At 34.5% G+C, this 25,826-nt stretch overlaps 2 protein-coding genes across 2 annotated transcripts; one reads left to right on the top strand and one right to left on the bottom strand.

Moving 5' to 3' along the window:
• The first annotated feature begins 354 nt into the window (after nt 1-354).
• LOC117315441 lies at nt 355-8,265 on the top strand. Its single transcript, XM_033869633.1, has 4 exons — nt 355-504; nt 6,264-6,345; nt 6,629-6,865; nt 7,038-8,265. Exons 1-4 carry the CDS (start codon nt 436-438, stop codon nt 7,445-7,447), a joined length of 798 nt encoding a protein of 265 aa, XP_033725524.1. The 5' UTR covers nt 355-435; the 3' UTR covers nt 7,448-8,265.
• A 1,559-nt stretch (nt 8,266-9,824) lies between these two features.
• On the bottom strand, nt 9,825-20,458 carry LOC117340802 (cilia- and flagella-associated protein 157-like). The gene is made up of 10 exons (XM_033902582.1): nt 20,304-20,458; nt 19,226-19,318; nt 18,810-18,979; nt 17,822-17,975; nt 17,033-17,300; nt 16,502-16,632; nt 16,022-16,172; nt 11,031-11,239; nt 10,601-10,808; nt 9,825-10,154 (listed from the first exon to the last, which is right to left on the bottom strand). The coding sequence occupies exons 1-10, from the start codon at nt 20,456-20,458 to the stop codon at nt 9,969-9,971; spliced, it is 1,725 nt and encodes a 574-aa protein (XP_033758473.1). The 3' UTR covers nt 9,825-9,968.
• Between the last annotated feature and the right edge of the window lie 5,368 nt (nt 20,459-25,826).

Here is a 25,826-nt window from a genome sequence, read left to right as displayed (position 1 = left end):
TACACACCAGAGAAACTTCAATTTAAGTATAGTGTCTTGAAAATATGAGCAAATTATACATTCGAAGATAACAGTAAATTTGACCTACAAAGTGACACATTAAATGTTGATATTTTAACGTAATTGATAAGCAGACTGTGTATACACGTCGATAGGTTTGTATATCACAATTGGTATACGTGAAGTTTTCGCGGAAAAGAAGATGACGTATTGCTGGTTTTATCATATTTGATTTCCCTTTGAATAAATGCATAACTAATGGCACCAGTCATTTGGGAAATCTTCTATACATCGTTACTGGGTATTTGGTAATGCTTTGCCAGTGGTAGTAAGAATTACTTTCATTTTCGGTTTATATTATAGCATAAAACGCCCTTCCAACAAACTGAAAGTAGGGATCTCCGATATCACTTCGACAGGAAAGCAGTGAGCAGTATGGATGACATGATTCAGCTGTTCGTTTCATCTGGCAGTGACAAGAAAACCACATTTAAGATACATAAAGTGAGTACATTATCATAAATATAGAATCGGTACCTAAGTCTATTCAGTGATTTTTCGGCCTGTCGACTATTCTGATATAGTATCAAGTAAATTATGATTTAAAGTATCGCAATTACTAAAGGGAATAAGTGATGTTCATCATTTATGTGGAACTATTGTAGAATTACTAATGCTGGTTATAGCACAAAACAGTTAATTTTTAATTTAAACGCTATTTAATTCGATAACACACCATATGTGATAGGAATCACACATTTACTCAATAAGCGATTCCTTTTTATTCAAACACTTCCCCTACCACAAATACTCCCCTATTATTTTTTGTAATATATGTGTGTATAAAGATTTGTACGGAGACTCTTGAAAAGGGACACGTAGCCGCAGGTGTATCAGTAGAGCCAATGTTCACCGATGATACCCGCTATAAACAAGTCACAATCTCAAACGAGAATCGGGTGGCGATAACGGAAAACCTACTGAACCTCAGCCTTAGACATATATATGACGTGTATTGTCGTTTCGTGATATAATAAATTATTATCTTAATTGTGTGTGAGACTAGTATCGTATGATCCGGACGTTGTATGTCCGGGGTTGCTTTTACGTTGACTTGTGTTTGATGTTCTTCCCTTTCTCGTAAACAGCTTGATACACGTGTTGCATCCAAGATAATCGGTTATGTTGGCTCGGTACTAATCTTTCCTTTATCAATCCACTCTAACAAAACGAAACAGTTGCCACTTAAGCCATTTATCTCATTGCTTAAAGTTGCCAATTCTATGAAATTTTTAAGAATTCCGCGGTCTGTTAATACTAGCACTTGGACGTGTGCCAAATAATAATGACAGATTAACCTCTTTGAATGTGCGGTAAACCGTAAGGTGCCTAAAGGGATGCGATATTTTGTCTTCAAATTCAAAACAATGCCTAGTATTTTCTACTCGGTGCAATTTTTCTTCTAAATAATGAATATGATTGAAAATATTTAACAAATAACGGCTTATCAAAATTTATTCCAATGAGACTATGTAGCTATATTTCTTTGTGTGGCTCGGTATACGGAGGCTGGATCAACTCGGAACTTATCGGACGTGACCACGCCACATATCAAAACAGAGAGGCGGGACAACCCCAAATATTGTATGCTGAGTGAATGTAACCTGTGATGACGGCGTGTACAAAGCTTAAAATCACGTATTCACTTATATGCAGAAAAAGCAACAAACCATTCTTAATATCTTTATCATATATGTATCATAGATTTTATATCTATCTATATGTGTACTGGTGATTATGCACTTGGCTTTGTGTAGGACCTTTCTTTCTCGGGCATTTTTTGACTACGTACCGGAAGTGTGGGAGAAGTCAGCGTCTGCAGTGAAGATGAAGCGTGCTCGAGTGAAAAAAAGGACCGTGAGATACATATTTAAAAAATCTAATCCTATAGAACATGCACCTTTAACATCAAGACGAAAAGTGGAGCTCAGTAAGTCTCTCATTTAAACCTTTTTCTTCAAAGAATTTTCCTGAATTTGTTGATTGACCAATTTTAACCAAAGTTTGTAAGCTGAGAAAGATATTGGTTTCAAGTTAATGTTCATAGTGATCATAGATCTAGTAAACTAAATTTTGCAGAAAGACTTTTGAGCCGAAAATGAAGCTGAACCATAAGGACATGTCTTGTCTTTAATTAAAAAATAGACAAAAATTCCTATAAAGTCTATGTATACAGGGGGTATTTGCTAACAGCAACAGCATGTGTTGTTGTCATTGGGAAAAAATTGATAATAAAAATCAGATAGCCTGACTAACTTATACAGGAAAGTGTTAGGTAGCATAATCTTTCACATGAAAACGAATGTTTTGTTATGACAAATCAATTGCAAACGTCTGTTCTGAATATATATATACGCGATGTATTCTTTATAACTAAGTCATATTTTGAAGAAAAAAAATACTTAAATGAATTCAAACAAAAACATAATTTCTTTTCAATTTATGTAGATGATGCTGACCTTTACTTGTCCGACTCAAGAATTCAAGAGTAGTGCAAACAACTGTTGACAGTTCTCATTAAAAAGATGACAATTTTATTCAGTTTCTACAGAATTATGAAATGTCACACGATGTTAACATCAACTTTGAAATAAATTATTTTGATGAAGAAACTGATCAACATCTGAATGACTAAGACAATACGATTTTAATGAATATTCTACTGTCGTACCAAATGTGAATACATAAGGAACTGCTTAAGCTCCAGTACTCTCAGGTACATAGCTCACTGTTGGTGCAAGTATGCTTCTTATTGCTTCATTTCACAGAAGGCATCTCAGACTGGTGAATCTTTACAGCTGCTTTTGGAATTGATATACTCTTTCTGTAAACCTGAGAATAAGATACCAAAAACTGTCAGACAATTTTTAAAACTTGTTTCAAGACATAAAACTTCAACTGATATTTCACAAGTAATGTTCAAATAGCTATACACTAATCAAAGATGACAATATTGCACGCATTTGTTCAAACCAAATTCAACCTGTTTGGAATAACAAAACTTCTGTTGTCATTGTGTTTTAAAGCAGAATACAAAGCATTACCTTTTGCTGGTTTATGCAATTTTCATTTTGCTGCAGGACATCTCTGCAGAGAAGGTAGAAAAGCGGACATTCTCCTGAAATGGTTCTGCTGTATGTTTACAGCCTTGTATGGGAAAAGATACATGACATGCAATGTATATCAGCTCCTTCACCTTCCGCAAATGTACAGCAGCTCCTTCGGCTTCCGCAAATGTACATCAGCTCCTTCACATTCCGCAAATGTACAGCAGCTCCTTCACATTCCGCAAATGTACAGCAGCTCCTTCACATTCCGCAAATGTACAGCAGCTCCTTCAGCTTCCGCAAATGTACATCAGCTCCTTCACATTCCGCAAATGTACATCAGTTCCTTCACCTTCCGCAAATGTACATCAGCTCCTTCATTTTCTGACAATGGTTCTTGACATGGATCTATTGTGGACCTACTCTTGTTTTCCATTTGAAAATGGAAGTGCAACTTAAACTATTCCATTGAACTCAAAGTAATAATTTGCAAAATGTTTAAAGTGTATGTATGATGCAAAGTCTATCAGAGTTGAAAAATGATCACATAGCTATCTGATTACGAGAAATGGATTTTTTTTCAATACAATTAAGGTTGTCCCAAACAGAAATGATAAGCTGTTATTTGACAAAATTTATGCAGTAGGTACATTATCGAGGAAACGCTATCTTGGGTGTCATTTTTCGGACTGATCTTCAAACGAATGAGAATTTGATCAAATATGTTTCATTTTGAAATGTATCAGAGATGCTATGCACGCAACAGCTATACAATATCATATTATGGTCAGACAACAGATTTTCGAATTGGACAAGTACAGTATTACATACAGATTCAACATAGTAAACAACATCATATGCCAACACGTAATTGTGGATGTCCTCCAATAAATGCTGCTCTAGTTTTGAGCATGGAAAAAGTAACAACACAGAAAGCACATGAGGATTATGATTTTGAACTAACCACAGCTAGCTAGGAACACATAGCAATGGCTTACTCACAGAAAAATCAAAATATGTTTGCTACAAATGTGTTTATGTAGAGTTAGTTCACCAACCAGGAAATGCATTTGCAAAATGTCAAATCGTTGGGGAAATGAATTATATTTATCATCAAAACCAGTGTGTTTAAAACACAAAGATGTACATATTGTGGACAAGGAAGTTGTATCATGTATGATTGCTTTTGGCTAAAAATTGTATTAAGATGACCAAGCAGAATACGGAAAATATTGTATGTAATTCCTATATGTTTGAAATATTTATTTTGGTAATTACAATTAAAGAACTTCAGTAAGTAGAATCAAATCAAATAACTTTGAACATTCTTAACTTAAGTTTACATCAGCAGCAATATTATTGATGTACTTATAACAATTGCAGTTCATGCAAACTCCGGATCCTCATGTCATAATCTAGCTCCAGGATTAATTGTACTTAAATTCAATTAAATACAAAAAGTATTAAAATGTTAATGTATTTGTAGATCTCATATACATAGTATCAAATTCAAGACAAATTATGAAAATCGGTAAACAAGTACAAAAGATTTTTTTTTGGAGTATTGAATTTAGATTATTTTGGTCCAGTCTTGATCAGACTAGTTTTTTTCTAAGTTACTCACACGTATACTTAATCAGCTTCTGGTGTCAAATTTTGCAAGGGATTATTCCAAGCATACTTCAAGTTTAAGTCATGTATACTTAAGGTATGTGATGCTAATACTTGGATAAGAATTGCTCATTTTGGTATACAACGAGCACAATAAGTATGCTTTAGATGTACTTCATGCATGTTAGGTGACATTTTCAGAATATTTTTTTTATATTATTATCAATGCTGTTAACATTATCAGATCCTTTTAATAAGAACTCATATAACCTTTTCTTAATTCTGAATTTTGTCTTTCTACGTACGGCTCCCCCGAAATTTTATATAAATTGTGTCACTTTCAAAGGTTTGAAAATCGGTCAAGCGTTGGTCATGGTTGTTATTATGCACATGGTTCAGTGCACAGATGATTGCCCTAATTTGCTGACCAATTAGTGTCACTATCCCAATCAGGTGTTACGTTGTACATGTATAGAGAGTTTGATTGACAATAGCAGAGATAATCAGTCCTACTTCACTGGAAAAAGGGCATGGCGCCTAAAAATGTATTAGAAGTTACAGGCAGATCTTTATAAAATCAGGCTTGTGGGGGAACACTACAGAGAAGGACATGCGATATAGGGGAAACACGGAATGCCAACCTGGATATCTAGGAGGTTCAGGAGTCTGGGAGATGCGAGTGGATCTTGGCAGATCGTGAAGATAACACAGCGACCAGACATAATGCTGCTATCAACCAGCAAGAAGGATTTGTTGATGGTGGAACTTACTGCGATTTGAGAGACAAGGTGTAAATCAGCAATGGAAGGAAGAAGCACCAGTATGCAGAGCTGACAAAGGAGTGTGAAAGTAAAGATTCTCAGGCGTGAAACTTCCCTGTTGAAATAGGGTTAAGATCATTTCTGCCTTAAACATGCTGAAGGATCGGAGCCACGGCATCACTGGAAAGAGTTGGGGCGGGAAGCAGGACGAGCGTCCCGATGGCTTTGGATGCGGCGTAAAGAAAGTACATGGAAGCCACGCCGTCAACCGTCGGAAAGTAGGTATTGATCACCCCTGCTAACCAACCATCAGGACAGAGTTCCGGGATAGGGGTTGAAACCCTCGACGAAGGGAGGACCTGAATGTTGATAATGACAATTGAGCAGCAATAACAACAGTTGTATTAAGGTACATGGGACTACCATATCATTGATGAACATGGTGTAAAAATGTAACAACGTTGGAATGTTACAATTATCATAGATAAACTATGTTTTCTTGTTGATTGTTTGTTATAATTTTAACAACTTGTTGCATACAAGCATACTGTTGAGCTTACCGATAAACCAGTTCTGACAAACCGTTTATTACAATCCGACCGGTTTGACATCCCTAAAGTAAATGTAACGTTTATTTTCAATGCTCGATCTATTTCCAATTTCTTCGTTGGCACAAACGTCCCTTCAAAGTATGATAGTTGTTTGCATCGATGAATCATTTTCAGCTTCTATTTGCCATGTGAATGAGAACGAAATTTGTTCTAATGTTTATTAACATATTTAGGATGCATCGATTGAAGACCTCCTGAAAAAAATCTGCGAATGGAACGGGATAGAAGCGGCAACCCAACGTGTCATATTTGCCGGTAAAGTAGTAGCCAATTTCTAAAATATATGTTCTCACTCTGAGATGTATTAATCTATGAGTGCGTGAATAAAAATGAGTTTGTACAAAACAATCACTAATAAAATTGAAATTGAAGTGTGATTAACATAATGATCATCAGAAATTATAAATGATAATCTGGAGATACATGAATTATTGTTGTTCGGCCAGGTTAGTCCTTTGGATATCTGTAAATATCATATTACATCGATAATCAATTGATTAAACTCTGTATAATTACATGTTGAAATTATTGTTCACAGGCAAGGAACTGGCGATGAGAAAAAATGGGAAGAAAATGTATGTGTCTGATTATAAACTCCAGGACAGGTCCACGTTGTTCGTAGTGATTCGGCTTCCGGGAGGAAATGATCCTGACCCACCACTGAAACCTAAACAGCTGGATGAAGACGTTGAACGTACTGATCTTCCGGACATGATAACCTGGGATGATGATCCAGCTAATCCACGTGCAAAAACGCCATGTGGACATGCCATTGGTAAGCAAATAGTGCGTGTATCAGATGATTTATCTAGATAAAAAAAATAGAAATTGCGTATTGCATTTAAAGATGAATGGTTTGTTTATTTACTTTTTACAAATCTTGACACTGATGACATCAATGTTTGAAATTTCCTGTAGCAATTGGTACTGCAAAATTATGCTTTCAGGTCCAGAGTCATTGACCGCGTATTGCAGAAGTTTGATGTCAGCTGGACAATGGCAATTCCACTGTCCGTACACAGATCGGAAAAATTCGACAGAATGTGGTCAGATATGGGAATATTCCATAGTCAAACGGCTTGCTGTATTAACAGATGACGAAAAGAAGTATTTTGAAACGAAACTAGCTCAAAACTACATGCGAAAATCTGCTGGAATCCAGAAATGCCCTAAATGTACAGTATTCTGCATGAGGCAAAATTGTAACGACAGGAGAGTGTTGTGTCTATCCTGCAGCAAAAACGGTAAAAGGTACGAGAGTTTTGTTGGTACTGCCTCGATGATTGGAAATCATCTGGCACCAGTAGCTGTGGAAACACCGCATGTACCGGTAAAGATCCTAGGATTAAGATCCTGAAAACAGCTCAACGAAAGACCATAATCGGACTGGAAGGGTGCCCATCAATCCGAGCCTGTCCGAAGTGCGGTATGGTCATTCAGCATACGAAGGCTTGTAAGCATATGACATGCACATGCGGTCAGCACTTCTGCTTCATTTGCCTAATTCCGGCAGGAACTGACGGTTCCTTTCGGTGTGGAGCATACAACAAACCTTGCAACATCGCTCCTATCCAAGAGAAGATCGACGAATATCAAGAGAAGATCGACGAAGATCGTAGTGATCAACCGACCTCAACAGAATCGTGGTGTACTGTCATGTAACTGCTAACCGTTAAGCTTTGGATCGTTTTTGTGAATGACCAACCTCGCTTTGAGTACTCGTGGCTTTACTATAATGGTGTGATAATTATGAAGACATGTAAGTGTAAATTGTTCTACATTTTTGTATAATTAACAAGAAAAGTTTAGGATTTAGATATTATATATGCATCTACCACTGAATTAATTGACTCTGATTACTGCTGTGCTGTGACTTTGTCAATAATAATCGATGAGCTTTGCGTCGTATTTGTGCATGAATAACCTAGAATATATTACACACAATGGAAAGTAATCATACTGTAATGTGATACCAAATCAGCTTTCTACGTTATTTCTCTGCGTTTCTTGAACTTGTGAACTAATCAAACATCAAACAGGATATCACAATGAGTAATCGTGGTTTTGCTATAATGGTGTAATAATCATGAAGACATGAAGTTCTAGAACTATATCTCATATAATTTTCTTGTATAAAGGTTCGTATTTGGCTATTAAAATGAACTCATCCACCACTGCATTTGTGTGTGTTTTCCACCATTAGCCTTAGGACATTATATTTCCCTTATATTTCATTCCAATACAGATCTCTGCAATTCGAAAAGTTACAAGCGTAAGACACAAACTGTATTTCTTCTAAAAGTGATGAATCGTCCACATCCGCATGTATTTGGTATTAAGTCCAAAGTCGTGGCTGAATTTACATATTTAATGAAATACATGTATATATGTAGAGTAGTGTATATTGTAATCGATTTCAAAATATAGATTGATAAGTTCATCTTCAAATCTTTAAATGTTGATGTTATGTAAATATAAAAAAAGCAGTAAAATAAGTAGTACAAATATACTAAAATAATAAATAGGCATATTACTAAAAGTACAATCTTATGTATTTGATATCAATTCGATTAAGATTATTGCTAATTATCTTTCTTCTAAAGATAAGTCATTGTACACGTTACTAATCCCCTCGTATCCTGGAGTCAGGAATATAATAAGTCAATGAAGGGTCATTAGAATCAGCTTCAAAATAAGGTTGATAAAACTTCTATTGATGATCTCAATTTTTATCCATTATGCCACTGTCACTCGAACTCAGAAAAGGTGAACAAGTGTACAAAGTACATAGTCTTACTTCTTGACTTCATTGCAGGCGAGACAATAACTAATCTAAAGTAATATTATGTAATAAACACTATGTATTATAGGAATAATAACATACGCTGTGTTTTGCTGGCTGATAGGTGACATTACTCGGCTCTGAGTGCATTTGGGAAGTAAAAAGTAATTTAATGCAACACATGTGTCTCTTCAAAAAAATTAAATTTAAACATACTAGGGTTGATATCTTATAATTTCTACAAATAAACAATCATTGAAAACGTAATAATATGATTGGAAACATGTTTATTTATTTTACACACACTTTCATTCGGCTTCTACATCTACATGTACATGCTTTCAGGATAAACCTATGTGTTTCACTTATAAAACAATATATATTCATCACAGCTATATTCGTTGACGGTCGATTACATGCACAACGTAGTACACATGACTATACATACTAAACTACGAAATGGGTTTCTTAGAAGATATGAATTTTGTTTACTGTAAATATGGAGGGAAAATTTACGCTAAGGTCATTCAGCAGCTATAACTCTCCTCCCTATGCTCCCTATGGGCATTCTTTGCCCCACCCCCTTCCCTCCCCCAGGCATATAATTGACCTATCGAAATTAGATAAACAAGTGACCATGCATGTTTCTAAAATTTTGGGATCCGGTTGGAAACGTGCAGGAATTACAGACACCAGAATACACTTGTATACGACAACCTTATACTTTCTGAATATGATACAGATTACGCAATGTGATAAAACAACTAAATTAGAATGTCCGTTGAATTTTATGACTAATAAATGATTAACAGTATAAACCAACTAAAGGCAGATGTTGTTCTTATCCATTTTGCTGTAGGATTTAATATGGTAGTGTATGATTACGCACGAGAAAGTGTTCCCGATAGCGAACATAAGTCACATCAGCTACAACAGCACAGTGGCAAAGATATACAAACATGGGGGGTTCGATGAGATACACAAAAGTATTCTAAGACACCGATAACAATGTATCAAATACAGGATTACATGACGAGACATAATTGAACCTCGCACACCTAAATAGATAAGTTATCAAAATGTGTTTGAAAGATTTTCATGTGACTTTGTGGCCTTTTCCATATAACATTCGTTTGGCTGGACTGGCTGGTCCGATGCTGCCCATAGGAGTACCACGTGACCGGATTTGATCCCGGGAATGTTCGCGTCCCTGCTCGTGAAGTAATGATTGTTTTTGTCTAGGGGTGATATTGTCAAGGAGCTGGTCAGCGTAGTACAATGACTGGAATTTAATAAATACAATTTACACACGGGGAATGACTTTGGACAAATCCTTTTGAGGAGGAATACTGTTTTTGTCTAAATTTCATTATATTTTGATATAATGATACATAATCGACGTATTATTATTATGATATATAATTAACCATTTCACACGTCCAGAAGGAGAAAACGATACTCAACTTCCTTTAAAGGTAGACTATTAGATATATACTATAGAATTGCCACAGAGAGTATATATGTACAATGACATGAAAAGAACGTGTATACTTAGATAAAACTTACTTGTAGTAGGTATTACCGGTTTTTTAGGTGTGTTTTTTTATCATATATTTACTTTTTTTAATATAACTGCTATGACACGATTTGCTCACTACCACACATTATCAACGTTTGAACACATAAACGATATATTTTGTCATTGATCAGTATCTGACAAGCGCTTACCTTCGGTGCGCTCACAGTCTGCACCCCGACAGAGTTTGTGAGCATCTTTCGGAGTTCTCCTAACCTCGTCGTAGCTGACTTAACACGCATTTTTTCAAGACTGGTAGGAATTGGATTTTCGGGACGTGGAATCATACCCAAGTCCCCGGGCTGGTAATGAAATTGTGTGCCTCGTGCATCTATCGCTATTGGGGAAACTGGAAGTGCACTAAATAGAAAGCATTGTCCATAGCATTATTTCATACTACCATATTTGATTATCCAATTACAATAAGAACGTTACGATGAGCATACAAACATAACTTAAGCACAGGATGAAACACTGACCATCCAACCATGTGGTTAAAGCCAATTATCTTACTGTCCTACAAAATTATTGTTTAGATAACTTTATAATTGAGATATCTGTAATGATTGACACTCTACTAACCCTCGTTTTAAGGAATTTTTCCCGGGTATTTCACTGGCGCTTTTCTTACGAATTCTGTATTTATCCGGGCTTCTTTTGCCAGACTTTGGAGTTGTTACCATTGTCACCATACCAAGAAGCTCTTCAAGTAAAGCGTTTTTACGATCTGATGCATTATCTTCCTCTTCCATTCCGTATACAGGAGTAACAGTTCCAGTAAAAGCGTCTTTCTAAAACATTCACGGTGGTGTGTGGATCACATCGCTATTCAAGGGTGCCAATATGTATGTGTACCCAACAGCGAAATACTCTCGGGTGGAACTATCAATGTTCCCTACAATTAAAACCTAAATGGTATAACTATTAATGTACTCTACAGCTAAAACCTCTCTGATAGAACTATCAATGTAAGCTACATTTTTAACCTCTCTGCCAGAACTATCAATGTAACCTTACCCAAAGCGATACTCTCGGGTGGAACTATCAATGTTCCCTACAATTAAAACCTAAATGGGTATAACGTATTAATGTACTCTACAGCTAAAACCTCTCAGATAGAACTATCAATGTAAGCTACATTTTTAACCTCTCTGCCAGAACTATCAATGTAACCTACATCTTTAACCTCTCTGATAGAACTATCAATGTGACCTACATCTTTAACCTCTCTGATAGAATTATCAAATGTAAAGCTACATCTATTAATTTTTTTACCTCTTCTGATAGAATATCAATGTAGCTACATCTTTAACCTCTCTGATAGAATTATTCAATGATAAGCTACATCTTTAACCTCTCTGATAGAACTATCAATGTAACCTACATCTTAACCTCTTTGATAGAATTATCAATGTAACCTACATCTTTAACCTCTCTGATAGAATTATCAATGTAAGCTACATCTTTAACCTCTCTGATAGAACTATCAATGTAAGCTACATCTTTAACCTCTCTGATAGAACTATCAATGTAAGCTACATATTTAACCTCTCTGATATAACTATCAATATACCCTACAACGTAAACCGCTCTGATAGAACTATCAATGTAACCTACATCTTTAACCTCTCTGATAGAATTATCAATGTAAGCTACATCTTTAACCTCTCTGATAGAACTATCAATGTAACCTACATCTTTAACCGCTCTGATAGAATTATCAACGTAAGCTACATCTTTAACCTCTCTGATAGAATTATCAATGTAACCTACATCTTTAACCTCTCTGATAGAACTATCAATGTCACCTACATCTTTAACCTCTTTGATAGAATTATCAATGTAACCTACATCTTTAACCTCTCTGATAGCATTATCAATGTAAGCTACATCTTTAACCTCTCTGATAGAACTATCAATGTAACCTACATCTTTAACCTCTCTGATAGAATTATCAATGTAACCTACATCTTTAACCTCTCTGATAGAACTATCAATGTAACCTACATCTTTAACCTCTCTGATAGAATTATCAATGTAAGCTACATATTTAACCTCTCCGATAGAATTATCAATGTAAGCTACATCTTTAACCTCTCTGATAGAACTATCAATGTAACCTACATCTTTAACCTCTCTGATAGAATTATCAATGTAAGCTATATATTTAACCTCTCCGATAGAATTATCAATGTAAGCTACATCTTTAACCTCTCTGATAGAACTATCAATGTTACCTACATCTTTAACCTCTCTGATAGAATTATCAATGTAAGCTACATATTTAACCTCTCTGATAGAATTATCAATGTAAGCTACATCTTTAACCTCTCTGATAGAACTATCAATGTAACCTACAACGTAAACCGCTCTGATAGAACTATCAATGTAAGCTACATCTTTCACCGCTCTGATAGAACTATCAATGTAAGCTACATCTTTAACCTCTCTGATAGAACTATCAATGTTACCTACATCTTTAACCTCTCTGATAGAACTATCAATGTAACCTACATATTTAACCTCTCTGATAGAATTATCAATGTAAGCTACCTCTTTAACCTCTCTGATAGAACTATCAATGTAAGCTACATATTTAACCTCTCTGATAGAACTATCAATGTTACCTACATCTTTAACCTCTCTGATAGAACTATCAATGTAACCTACATATTTAACCTCTCTGATAGAATTATCAATGTAAGCTACCTCTTTAACCTCTCTGATAGAACTATCAATGTAAGCTACATATTTAACCTCTCTGATAGAATTATCAATGTAAGCTACATATTTAACCGCTCTGATAGAACTATCAATGTAACCTACATCTTTAACCTCTCTGATAGAACTATCAATGTTACCTACATCTTTAACCTCTCTGATAGAATTATCAATGTAACCTACAACGTAAACCTCTCTGATAGAATTATCAATGTAAGCTACATATTTAACCTCTCTGATAGAACTATCAATGTAACCTACATCTTTAACCTCTCTGATAGAACTATCAATGTAACCTACATCTTTAACCTCTCTGATAGAATTATCAATGTAACCTACAACGTAAACCTCTCTGATAGAATTATCAATGTAAGCTACATATTTAACCTCTCTGATAGAACTATCAATGTAACCTACATCTTTAACCTCTCTGATAGAACTATCAATGTAACCTACATCTTTAACCTCTCTGATAGAATTATCAATGTAAGCTACATCTTTAACCTCTCTGATAGAATTATCAATGTAACCTACATATTTAACCTCTCTGATAGAACTATCAATGTAACCTACATCTTTAACCTCTCTGATAGAATTATCAATGTTACCTACATCTTTAACCGCTCTGATAGAATTATCAATGTAAGCTACATCTTTAACCTCTCTGATAGAATTATCAATGTAACCTACATCTTTAACCTCTCTGATAGAATTATCAATGTTACCTACATCTTTAACCGCTCTGATAGAATTATCAATGTAACCTACATCTTTAACCTCTCTGATAGAATTATCAATGTAAGCTACATCTTTAACCTCTCTGATAGAACTATCAATGTTACCTACATCTTTTACCTCTCTGATAGAATTATCAATGTAAGCTACATCTTTAACCTCTCTGATAGAACTATCAATGTTACCTACATCTTTCACCGCTCTGATATAACTATCAATATACCCTACAACGTAAACCTCTCTGATAGAACTATCAATGTTACCTACATCTTTAACCTCTCTGATAGAACTATCAATGTAAGCTACATCTTTAACCTCTCTGATAGAATTATCAATGTAACCTACATCTTAACCCCTCTAACAGAACTATCAATGTAACCTACATCTTAACCTCTCTGATATAATTATCAATGTACTCTACAACTTAAACCTCTCTATACCCTACAACTTAAACATCTCTTATATATAACTATCAATATACCCTACAACTTAAACCTCTCTATACACTACATCTTTAACCTCTCTGATAGAACTATCAATGTAACCTACATCTTTAACCTCTCTGATAGAACTATCAATGTAACCTACATCTTTAACCTCTCTGATAGAACTATCAATGTTACCTACATCTTTAACCTCTCTGATAGAACTATCAATGTAACCTACATCTTTAACCTCTCTGATAGAACTATCAATGTAACCTACATCTTTAACCTCTCTGATAGAACTATCAATGTTACCTACATCTTTAACCTCTCTGATAGAACTATCAATGTAACCTACATCTTTAACCGCTCTGACAGAACTATCAATGTAACCTACATCTTTAACCTCTCTGATAGAATTATCAATGTAAGCTACATCTTTAACCTCTCTGACAAAACTATCAATGTAACTTACATCTTTAACCTCTCTGATAGAATTATCAATGTTACCTACATCTTTAACCTCTCTGATAGAACTATCAATGTAACCTACATCTTTAACCTCTCTGATAGAATTATCAATGTAAGCTACATATTTAACCGCTCTGATAGAACTATCAATGTAACCTACATCTTTAACCTCTCTGATAGAACTATCAATGTTACCTACATCTTTAACCTCTCTGATAGAATTATCAATGTAACCTACATCTTTAACCTCTCTGATAGAATTATCAATGTAAGCTACATCTTTAACCTCTCTGATAGAATTATCAATGTAACCTACATATTTAACCTCTCTGATAGAACTATCAATGTAACCTACATCTTTAACCTCTCTGATAGAATTATCAATGTTACCTACATCTTTCACCGCTCTGATAGAACTATCAATGTAACCTACATCTTTAACCTCTCTGATAGAATTATCAATGTAACCTACATCTTAACCTCTCTGATATAATTATCAATGTACTCTACAACTTAAACCTCTCTATACCCTACAACTTAAACATCTCTTATATATAACTATCAATATACCCTACAACTTAAACCTCTCTATACACTACATCTTTAACCTCTCTGATAGAACTATCAATGTAACCTACATCTTTAACCTCTCTGATAGAATTATCAATGTAACCTACATCTTTAACCTCTCTGATAGAATTATCAATGTTACCTACATCTTTAACCTCTCTGATAGAATTATCAATGTTACCTACATCTTTAACCTCTCTGATAGAACTATCAATGTAACCTACATCTTTAACCTCTCTGATAGAATTATCAATGTAAGCTACATCTTTAACCTCTCTGATAGAATTATCAATGTAACCTACATCTTTAACCTCTCTGATAGAATTATCAATGTAACCTACATCTTTAACCTCTCTGATAGAACTATCAATGTAAGCTACATCTTTAACCTCTCTGACAAAACTATCAATGTAACTTACATCATAAACCCCTCCGATATAACTATCAATGTACCCTACAACTGAAACCTCTGATGAGACTATCAATGAAACCTACAACTAAAACCTCCCTTACAGAATACAAATGTACCCTACAACTTAATTCTCCATTGTTGAACTACCCATACATTCTACATCTAAAATCTATCTTATACAACTATCAATGCGCCCTACAACTGAAAACTCCCTGTTGGAAATATGATATTGAACCTACCGTCAACACCTCTCTGATGGTGGTGGAAGCGCTGCTGAGAACCTCGCCTAATTTCATCATATCGCGGTTTTCCTTTCTCAACTTTCCTTTCACATCTCGAATTTCCTCCCGTAGACGTTTGTTGTCACGGATGAGTTGTTCTTTGTGTAACCTTAAAGACATCAGGACAATAGTAATATAATTAACTTTTAATAAGCATTCTACTGCTTTTCAACGCTTATAACTTATTTAATCAGTTTTATATATATATATATATATATATTATATTGACTAATAGAGCTATTTTATATATTGAACTTATAAAACATATGAACGGAACACAGAAATTATAAATTATAGTGCAAAGTACCAAAGGGAGAAGAAAATGTGCTACATCAATACTTATTCCGAATGGCCACATCTTTAAGCCATTGCACCTATACAACTTACTAATTCGGTAGTTCACGCAATATCCGTGGCAGATTTAAACAAGGTACGTACCTCTGAGCCTCTACTTGGGGTACTAAGATAGCACGGTCTCCGTCCAGGTCTTGAAAGGCGTGATCCCTCATCTCCATTTCCTCCAGTAATTCCTTCATGTTTTGGCTCCTTCCTTTCAGCATCTTTATTATCTGGCGTATAAATATGATATTACAATGTGTTACAGGTAAAAAGCATGATATCTGATTAGCTGTGGTGCTTTACAAGGAAAACCTTATACTAGCAGTCATTTATGTTTTGGAATTTAAGATATCAGCTTTAGTCTCCAATTTGGTATGATCTTTACGGTAAGTTACCGGATTAATGTTCTGTATATTTATTGTACTATTAACACGTGATGTATACGGTGCAATTCATTTTAGGGTTACGGGATTCAAGTTATGATGGATTTTAAGTTGATCCTTTCAAAGAGATAGGTTATCAAGCACACACGAATAGTAATTTTTGAATTTGATAAGTATATATTGCTGTTACTATTGTCCTCTTTTTTAATAAGTACTGGTGAAGCTGATCTAGTAAAAATCTTCCTACCTTTACACTGCTACTATTATTTTTCGTTAGTTCCTTTTCTCTTTCCTCTAACATCTTTATACGTTCCTCCTGTTCTGCTACGCGCGCGCGAACCTCGTCGTTTTCCGCTTTAAACTCCTCAGTTTTATCTGTGGTCTGGATTATCTCCCCTCGTATTGACACATTCTCCCGGATTGCTCGTTTGGTCGTATCTGCCATTTGTTTATTAGAAACCTTTCTAAAGTCTGCAGCTCTTTGATTCACTTGGTCTACCATTTCTTTTTTCAGTCTGTGTGTTAAAAGTCATAAACAAGTATCAGAAATACAAATAAATAAAAAAGGAGTCACTTATCGTAGATCTATTCTCATTTTTTCCAAAAATAAGTTGACTTTTTTTTATCTTTCCTGTTATGAAGTCAAAATTATACGTTACTGACATTAAAAGATTTTATTTGTGTATGTGGTTATTTGATAATCTTAATGACTGTATTATAACGAACACTAATATGGAAAAGGCAAATATAGACGTTGCCCGATGGTAGATCTTTCGTATTTGCAAAAAGATAAGTTTAAAATGAAAGGAAACTATATGTTATGCTGAAATGAAGTATGGTTTCTGTATTTAATTAGTTAGTTTCGAATTTATTTTAGCGAAAAGACATGGCCTCTTCTTCTCCACTCAGTGCTCCTATCATTAAAGACCAACATTTAAATCATTCTACTGCCTTAATAGAAATATCCTATTCACTGGAGTGTTTTCAACTATTCTGTAACTACTGTGTTTACTTAGGATGTTAATCGCGGGCTGACCTGTCTTTATCTACAATGGCCTTCAGTCGTATGTTCTCAATGATGTATTTCTGGTCCTCGTCGCTTTGTTTCATGTGTTCCTCCATAGCCGCTACCATAGCGATGCGCTCCTCTTTCTTCAATTTGAAATCCTCCAATTCATTCAGCTGTTGACCTGGTTTATAAATGTACTTGCATATAGTATATCAAACCGCCAGTGTTCTATAACACTTGGTATATATACATGTATGCGTTGTTGTCGGTGTTTATTACTCTTTATTTGGGAAGTACAAAGCTTTTCATTGTTGTGTTTGTTACAACGTTTATCTGGATTCGTTGGTGCTTATTTAAAAGAGAAATTATTAAATGAAAACCGATAAATAAACAAAAAATAACAATATTTTTAATATCCATGGTGCGCATTGATGATGATAATATGGAATCACTAATTCAACCAAATGAAATGAGTCTTTGATTGACCCTTGGTTGCTTTTTCGGCATAGCCGTATAATTTTCTTTTTGCCCAGGATATGACGCGACAGGTGGCGTTACTGGTCAAGATGAAGTATGTGATTGGTCAATGTAGCGGTAAATGCAAAATGCAGATATGCAGTTAAAACGAAACAAAGTTAAGATTGAATACAAGCTGAATAAGTGAGTGTATCTTTTCAAATGACACATTAATAAAACTATATTCCTGATCCAAATGCAGTCTTATTATCACCAAACATGATTCAAACCGATATAATTTTGTTATCCGTGCTGAAACGCATTAGATTGTTATTTTTTCCACCAGCAGATTTTAATTATAACCACCAGCATTAAAACTATGCCGTTTATCTTTTTTAGGACAGTTCTTGTTATGGATATACCTGAATATTTCTACCAGAAAGCGCTCTGTATATAACTTCAAAATAAGGAAGATTTCAGTCAATTTTATCCAATACTATGCGGGTGGTACTTTGTAATATTTTACTGTATGATAGTATGTCAAGAATACGAAACTTACTGAGTAGACTGTTCTCTGAGGTGAGCGTCTCTTTGGTGTCCTGAAAGTCTTGACGGATCTGGTTGATCTGGCCGTTAGCCCATTCTTTCTCCTCCTCTCGTGTAGTCTGTACCCCGTTTATCTCCTCCATAATCAGAGCTTTTTCTTGTTCTGTTAATGATACATTTAGTCTGAATATTTAATACGAAGAACTACAGCCATGTTTCCGTATTTATTTTACAGGAAGATAAAGCTGTTTCCAACTGATTTAAACTGTAATAATGAATGAATATAATTGAATATTTTTTTTAAAAACTCTAATTACGATAACATGTGCACGTGCCAAAGGCAATGCCTATAATTTCACTTTGGAATGTGCATGTATACAATTTATACAAACATTCATACCCTTTTCATTATCTTGGCCCTGAAAGAACTTTTCAATATCAGCGTTTTCTCGGGCCATTTCATCATGTTTTTCCTGTAGGATGATCTGATTTTCCTCCAGTTCCTCTGCTTTAGCTTTATATCTACAAACATTATACAAATTGGAGTTGTTACAACTGTATTCGGGCCGGTTTTTTATAGGCTGCTCAGATTGACTTAATTTTGGTATTTATCTTACTAGGATCTTTGTCATACTTTAATGGTGTCTCGTTTTGACTACTAATACTATCGGATATAATACAAATACCTATATGCTGCTTTCAAGGAGGTAACAAGTTAAATGTCTATTAAATTATACTTCAGTACATTAAAACAATCACATTATTTCTATATTAAATCGTAATTATTATCATCATATTACAATATAGATCACTACCTGTTACAACTGTACACATGCCATAAGATTATTATTTTGTGTGTTGACAATACTTTTTTGTTCATCCTCACTCAAAACATCCCCGTTTGATCCTTCCAAACACGCTCTAGCGTGTAAGCCATACATCGTGGTATATAATCGAGAGTTTACGGGTACTTAACAGAGATGCTACCTCGTGAAATCACAGTCTTTAACATGTATTATTGACAGATACGACCGAAGGAGGGACATAGAATGTTAATCAAATGCTGTCAGATATAAACCAATAGTGGATGTGGGCATATTAAACTTTACTACCAGAATATCTTAACAGGTCTATTCACTTTATTAGCTGGTGCCCATAATCCTTGATTCACTCACTTCATTAGCTGGTGCTCTCAATCCCTAATTTACGCACTTCATTATCTGGTGCTCTACATCCTTAATTTACTCACTTCATTAGCTACTGCTCTACATCCTTAATCTACTCACTTCATTAGCTAGTGCTCTAAATCCCTAATTTACTGACTTCATTAGCTGGTATTCTAAATCCTTAATCTACTGACTTCATTAGCTGGTACTCAAAATACTTAATCTACTGACTTCATTAGCGGGTACTCTAAATCCTTAATTTACTCACTTCATTAGCTGGTACTCTAAATCCTTAATTTACTCACTTCATTAGCTGGTGCTCTCAATCCTTATTTACTTACTTCATTAGCTGGTGCTCTAAATCCCTAATCTGCAGGAATATGAAATCTTTTGACATTTCGTTGACGCTATCTCCAGATAACTTAGAGGGTGAACCACGCCCGGACTTCCCACTCTTCTTTCCTTTCTTTCCACTCTTTTTCTTTTTCGGTGGCATGTTTGGTGTTTTACAATATCTAACACCAAAACAAGTATGGCGTCGATCTACAGCTTAATTTTATATGCAACAGGTCCAATCAGGCTTAATTGTCAGAGGCTAGTTTAAACAATAGAGGGTATTCCTTAGCTACGGCTATAAAAAGACCATGGTAGATATCGCAGGTCGGGTACACGTGGTGTATATGTATGGGTGTTCACGGATTGATCCTATAGCGATACCAATCTGAAATGTTATTGTTCATGATCACACCATGACAAGACAATACGGTTTAAAAACCAGACGCACAGAGAATACATATGAGTGTTAATTTACCCGTGATGCTATAAAAGTTATACACATTATTTATTGTTATTATATCATAACTTGTATATATATTATGTACTGTTATTTTTATTTATAAATTCACGATAATGTTTGTTTGATACAAACACACGTGGTGTTAAGTGACATATCATTTATCACGACTGTTGGTTCTATAAAAAAAATGAAATTAGACTTAGATTAAATGTTACAACATATCCTCTTATTTAAGATTATGTTTAGTAGTTATAAGATGAATATGTTTTAACATATGTAAAATACGTCTGAAGATCAGATTGAACTTGAATAAATATTAATATTAAGCAAATGGCGACATTTTATAAAACCCAAATGTAATCAAATCTGATATTCGCCTCCAGCTTGGTCAATAAGAAGGTTATTGAGAGGAAAAAGTCCCAGGAGATATGTAAGTAATGGGTTTGATCATCAGAGGTACACTAAATATGTTATATGTTTGGAAGAATCAGACAGAATATTACAAAAAAAACTTCTATCACTATTCTTCGTATTCGCTTTGAACCTAACTCTCCTATCGCGTTCTCCGTGACGTTAACACCGAGCCGACATTCTACACTGGTAAGACAGTGGTATATGTATATTGTAAATTTTAGTGCATTTCTGGAGTATTTCCACAAGAGAACATTTGTTAGCAAATGAAACAAGACAAAAATTGTAGGGACTCAGGACTGTTGAATAGCCCTGTAGACAGTGTATGTATACTGCTTGATCAAAACTTTTGATCAATATTACTTTTGTTGGACAACGCATAGTCAATAAGCATTTTGACACTATCAAGCTATCTATATTTGTTTCCGTCCTTGCATGGTATCTTAATTACAGGCTTACTATTTTATCAAAAAGAAAATACATCAGAAGCTGTATCACTGTTCTTGCTTGATTTTTAGGAGGTAACCATTGCCTTTGGGCTCCATGTGGCATGTCCATGGTGTGACTCCTTGTTATACCCAGACAGAGAGCTACAATTGAAACACTTTAGAATGATTTAGCACAATTCATACGCCTGGACTGTTCCTCAAATATCAGTAAATGTCGGCTGAATGAAGAAGACGAACAACAACAAAAACAAAACGTAATTGCCGTTTAACCTTGTAATATATCCATAAATACATATCTTTGTTTGCCATCCACTAAGACGTCATCAATAATTGTAATAAGTGTAAGGATCCACGTTGCGGCACATGCGTACACCTACAAGAAGGGATAATGAAAATGAATTTACCATCAACGCTGATATGTCATGTGATTAGAAAAAGTGAGGTTATGCTATTTGCATCAGCATTAGCATATCTCATCGGGACACTGGTGACACTTTAAGAGCTCGGGTTCGGGTACATAACACATAAATGTATCCGAATACAGGAAAATTAATTTAGTGAACATTTGGATACTTGTGCATGGAAAAAAATTAAGATATTTCCATTTCATAAACTTTTTTCGGAAAACCCAATCGAAAGGAAAGGAAAGAATAACATTTTATAAATAGTCTCAAGCCAAAAATGGAACAAACTATTAAGAATGATCTCCCATTTCCATGACGTCATAATAAACAATCAACAGTCATAATGTTTTAGTGTGTAGGCAACCGCATATGGTTACAGAGATGCTTACTAAGATGTAAAGCATCTGAAGATTTTAAGATGAAAGCGCTTATGCTTTACTAACAAGAGTGTATAAAGTTATACTTTAAAGAATACTTTACATCATAATGTTTCACAGTAATGCTATTATATTTACCGAATTTATAAGTTATTTAAATAGGTAAATTAGCATAAAAAGGGGGGGGGGGAATAATAACAAAACATAATTGACATGTACATGATAGTATCTGATTTGATCAATCCCGTGGATAGATAACGCTTCATCAACAACTCCAAATAAAAGGTCATGTTGAATGTTTCATGAGGAAACTTAGACGTGCCGATTAAATACTTTATCATTAGTATAGATACAACTTCAACGAATGAAAGGTTCGCTGTGTGTGTCAATAGGAAGGCGTTGTTAGCCTCCACTTCATTGCGTTGTTGTTGATAGACTGACATCGCCCTTCCTCGGCACACACGTTATCGTCTGTTAATTCCGAAGACAATTCCTCCACATGCCGACACTACTGTCACCACAAACGCCAATATGACTCTGTATTGATTAGAAAGACCTAGGTTACTGCGGCATGTACCTAACTATAAGACCCCATATTCAATTTATGACATAGATATATAATACTTTCCTCATCATTCACAGACTTGTCTCCCATACTTCAACAATATTTCAACACCTAGTATCATGATGAGAGGAAAATAATCATCTACCATAAGAATGTGACAGAGAAGCCTCAGGTCAGATTATCACTAATAAAAATATCATCCATCGGGTTGGGGATTTGTCTGCGTCGTCATCATTGTAGGAGGGGATTCTATTAGTCACACAGTATGCCAATGAATCTTGAATACCTGTGTTGATACAGAGGGACGATATATCGCTAAAATTAATCACAGGTGTGATAACTATGTATGTTAATATGTCACTTAATCACAGGTGTGGTAACTATGTAGGTTAATATGTCACTTAAATTAACCACAGGTTTGGTAACTATGCATGTTTATGTCACTAAACACAGGTGTGGTAACTATGTATGTTAATATGTCACTTATATTAATCACAGGTGTGGTACCTATGTAGGTTAATATGTCACTTAAATTAATCACAGGTGTGGTAACTATGTATGTTATCATGTCACTTAAATTAATCACAGGTTTGGTAACTATGCATGTTTATGTCACTAAACACAGGTGTGGTAACTATGTATATCAATATGTCACTTATATTAATCACAGGTGTGATAACTATGTATGTTAATATGTCACTTAAATTAATCACAGGTGTGGTAACTATGTAGGTTAATATGTCACTTAAATTAATCACAGGTGTGGTAACTATATAGGTTAATATGTCACTTAAATTAATCACAGGTGTGGTAACTATGTATGTGAATATGTCACTTAAATTAATCACAGGTGTGGTAACTATGTAAGTTAATATGTCATTTGAATTAATCATTATGATAAATACGGAGATTAACATACCTTTCAAATTAATCATAGGTAAAATAACTATGTAGGTTAACAAGCTAATTATATATTAGAATTATTATGCATCACTCGTCTTTTGAAAACATAATGTATCAAATAAAACTCACTAAAATACAATGGTCGCCGATCATGTATGCTAGTAACTAAAATAATTTGTTTCCTATTGACCATCGTGTTAATTTTGAAGACATATATCTGGTATGGTATTCACTGGTAATTACAAAATAAAATCCACACTCATAGATATGTCAATAATACATGTATGGTGCTCTGTTACTGTGTGGAAAAGGCTACATGCAAGGATGTGAAAATTACGAAAACGCACAATTCCAAGTATAAATAGATATAATCAATATCCAAAAAGGTAGTTAAACAAGAAATCTTAAAGGGGATTTCTTTTGAATTGATATGTTAATATTTACAACGGACGCAGAAAATATCGCACTACTACGAATAGAAGGGTTTTATATCGATTTAGTCCTATTTTATTCAAATATGGCTTTACATGTATACATTGTATCAATACACATAAGCATATAAAATAAGTCTACGAACCATAGTATAGAAAATGTGTGTGTCGTAAGTAATAAAACTACACAACATTAATCTCCCGTCAAAGAGAACATGTGACTAGCGTACGGTAAAGAAGACTAAGGATCAACATAAAAACAGGACACTGACTGTTATTGGCTATATTATAGTATACCATTAATTAGGTTATCACTTTGCTATTGTTAAAAAATAGAAAACATAAATAATATACCATAATCAAATCATTCATATCCAGCGTTATCAATATGATAATATATTACATAGTTTATGTCAGTCAATTTCTACAATAAAACAGTGTAATTCAAGTACAAGACCTTAAGCCCGTATATGTAAGACTACACTGGAGTTATTGAGTCAAAGGTAATCCTTTTGATTTTCGGATTAGATTGATCTCGACAATTGGATCAGTTGTTATTCTTATATTATTGCAATTACAAATACCCTTAATGTAATACACGTGAAAGGATCTACCGAAGAGACGCGGATATAGGACTGTACTATTCTAAATCGATAAAACCTACGACAGGACACCAATAAAATATATGTGGAAGGAAAATGAGACCATGTGCTCCAGAAAAACTCCGTCTACTCAGATCTAGGACAAGATCAGATGATATCACGTTCTCAAACTGACCGGTATCTCCCTACGATGTATAGTTTTTGTCAGCAGTGACGGATGTAGTAATATTATATGCCGAATCGAATGCTACGTATGCCTCGGAAAGCAGGAATGGCACTCTCTAGAAATGGAAGAAATTAAAATCATCACAATTATGATACATCTTGTATGTCATTACACCGTGCTGGTAACGTTGGAAGTAAATATCTTGATAAGAGGCTGATGTCAAGATATCTAGGGTACATTATACACAGGGAATACCATTATTAGCTAATAAACCCTCACGTGTTGATACAAAAAAAGGTTTATATTTAGAATACAAGAAAGTTCAAATACATCACTTTAAAATATTCAAACCTTATATATACAATATATCAAAACTCATTCACCGTTAAATTTCAGAACATGATCTTTCACAAATGAGAATTGTTGACATGTCGAATGACTTCCTTTCGAATATTTGAAATTGAATAAGATGGACACTGAAAATGGCAAACACAGAAATATACATTCAAAGAAAAATGGAGCTATTATGATTTTTTTTATTATGATAATGATAAACATTGTGAACTATCAAAGATTGTAAATATGATGCAGAGTGTATGCTTGTTATCAGAAACATGCGTATCTGTGTATAATTCATCAACATGGTCAATACTTTGTTAAAATGTAAGGACAACGCATCAACAAATTAGCAAAATAGGAAATAAGATGACTCAGCCAGTCATTTGCTATCTGTTAATAAGCTAATAAGCTTTTCGATTAA

The sequence above is a fragment of the Pecten maximus genome, chromosome 2 (assembly GCF_902652985.1).
Source record: "Pecten maximus chromosome 2, xPecMax1.1, whole genome shotgun sequence".
Lineage (NCBI taxonomy): Eukaryota > Metazoa > Mollusca > Bivalvia > Pectinida > Pectinidae > Pecten > Pecten maximus.
This window is presented reverse-complemented; position numbering and strand designations above follow the sequence as displayed.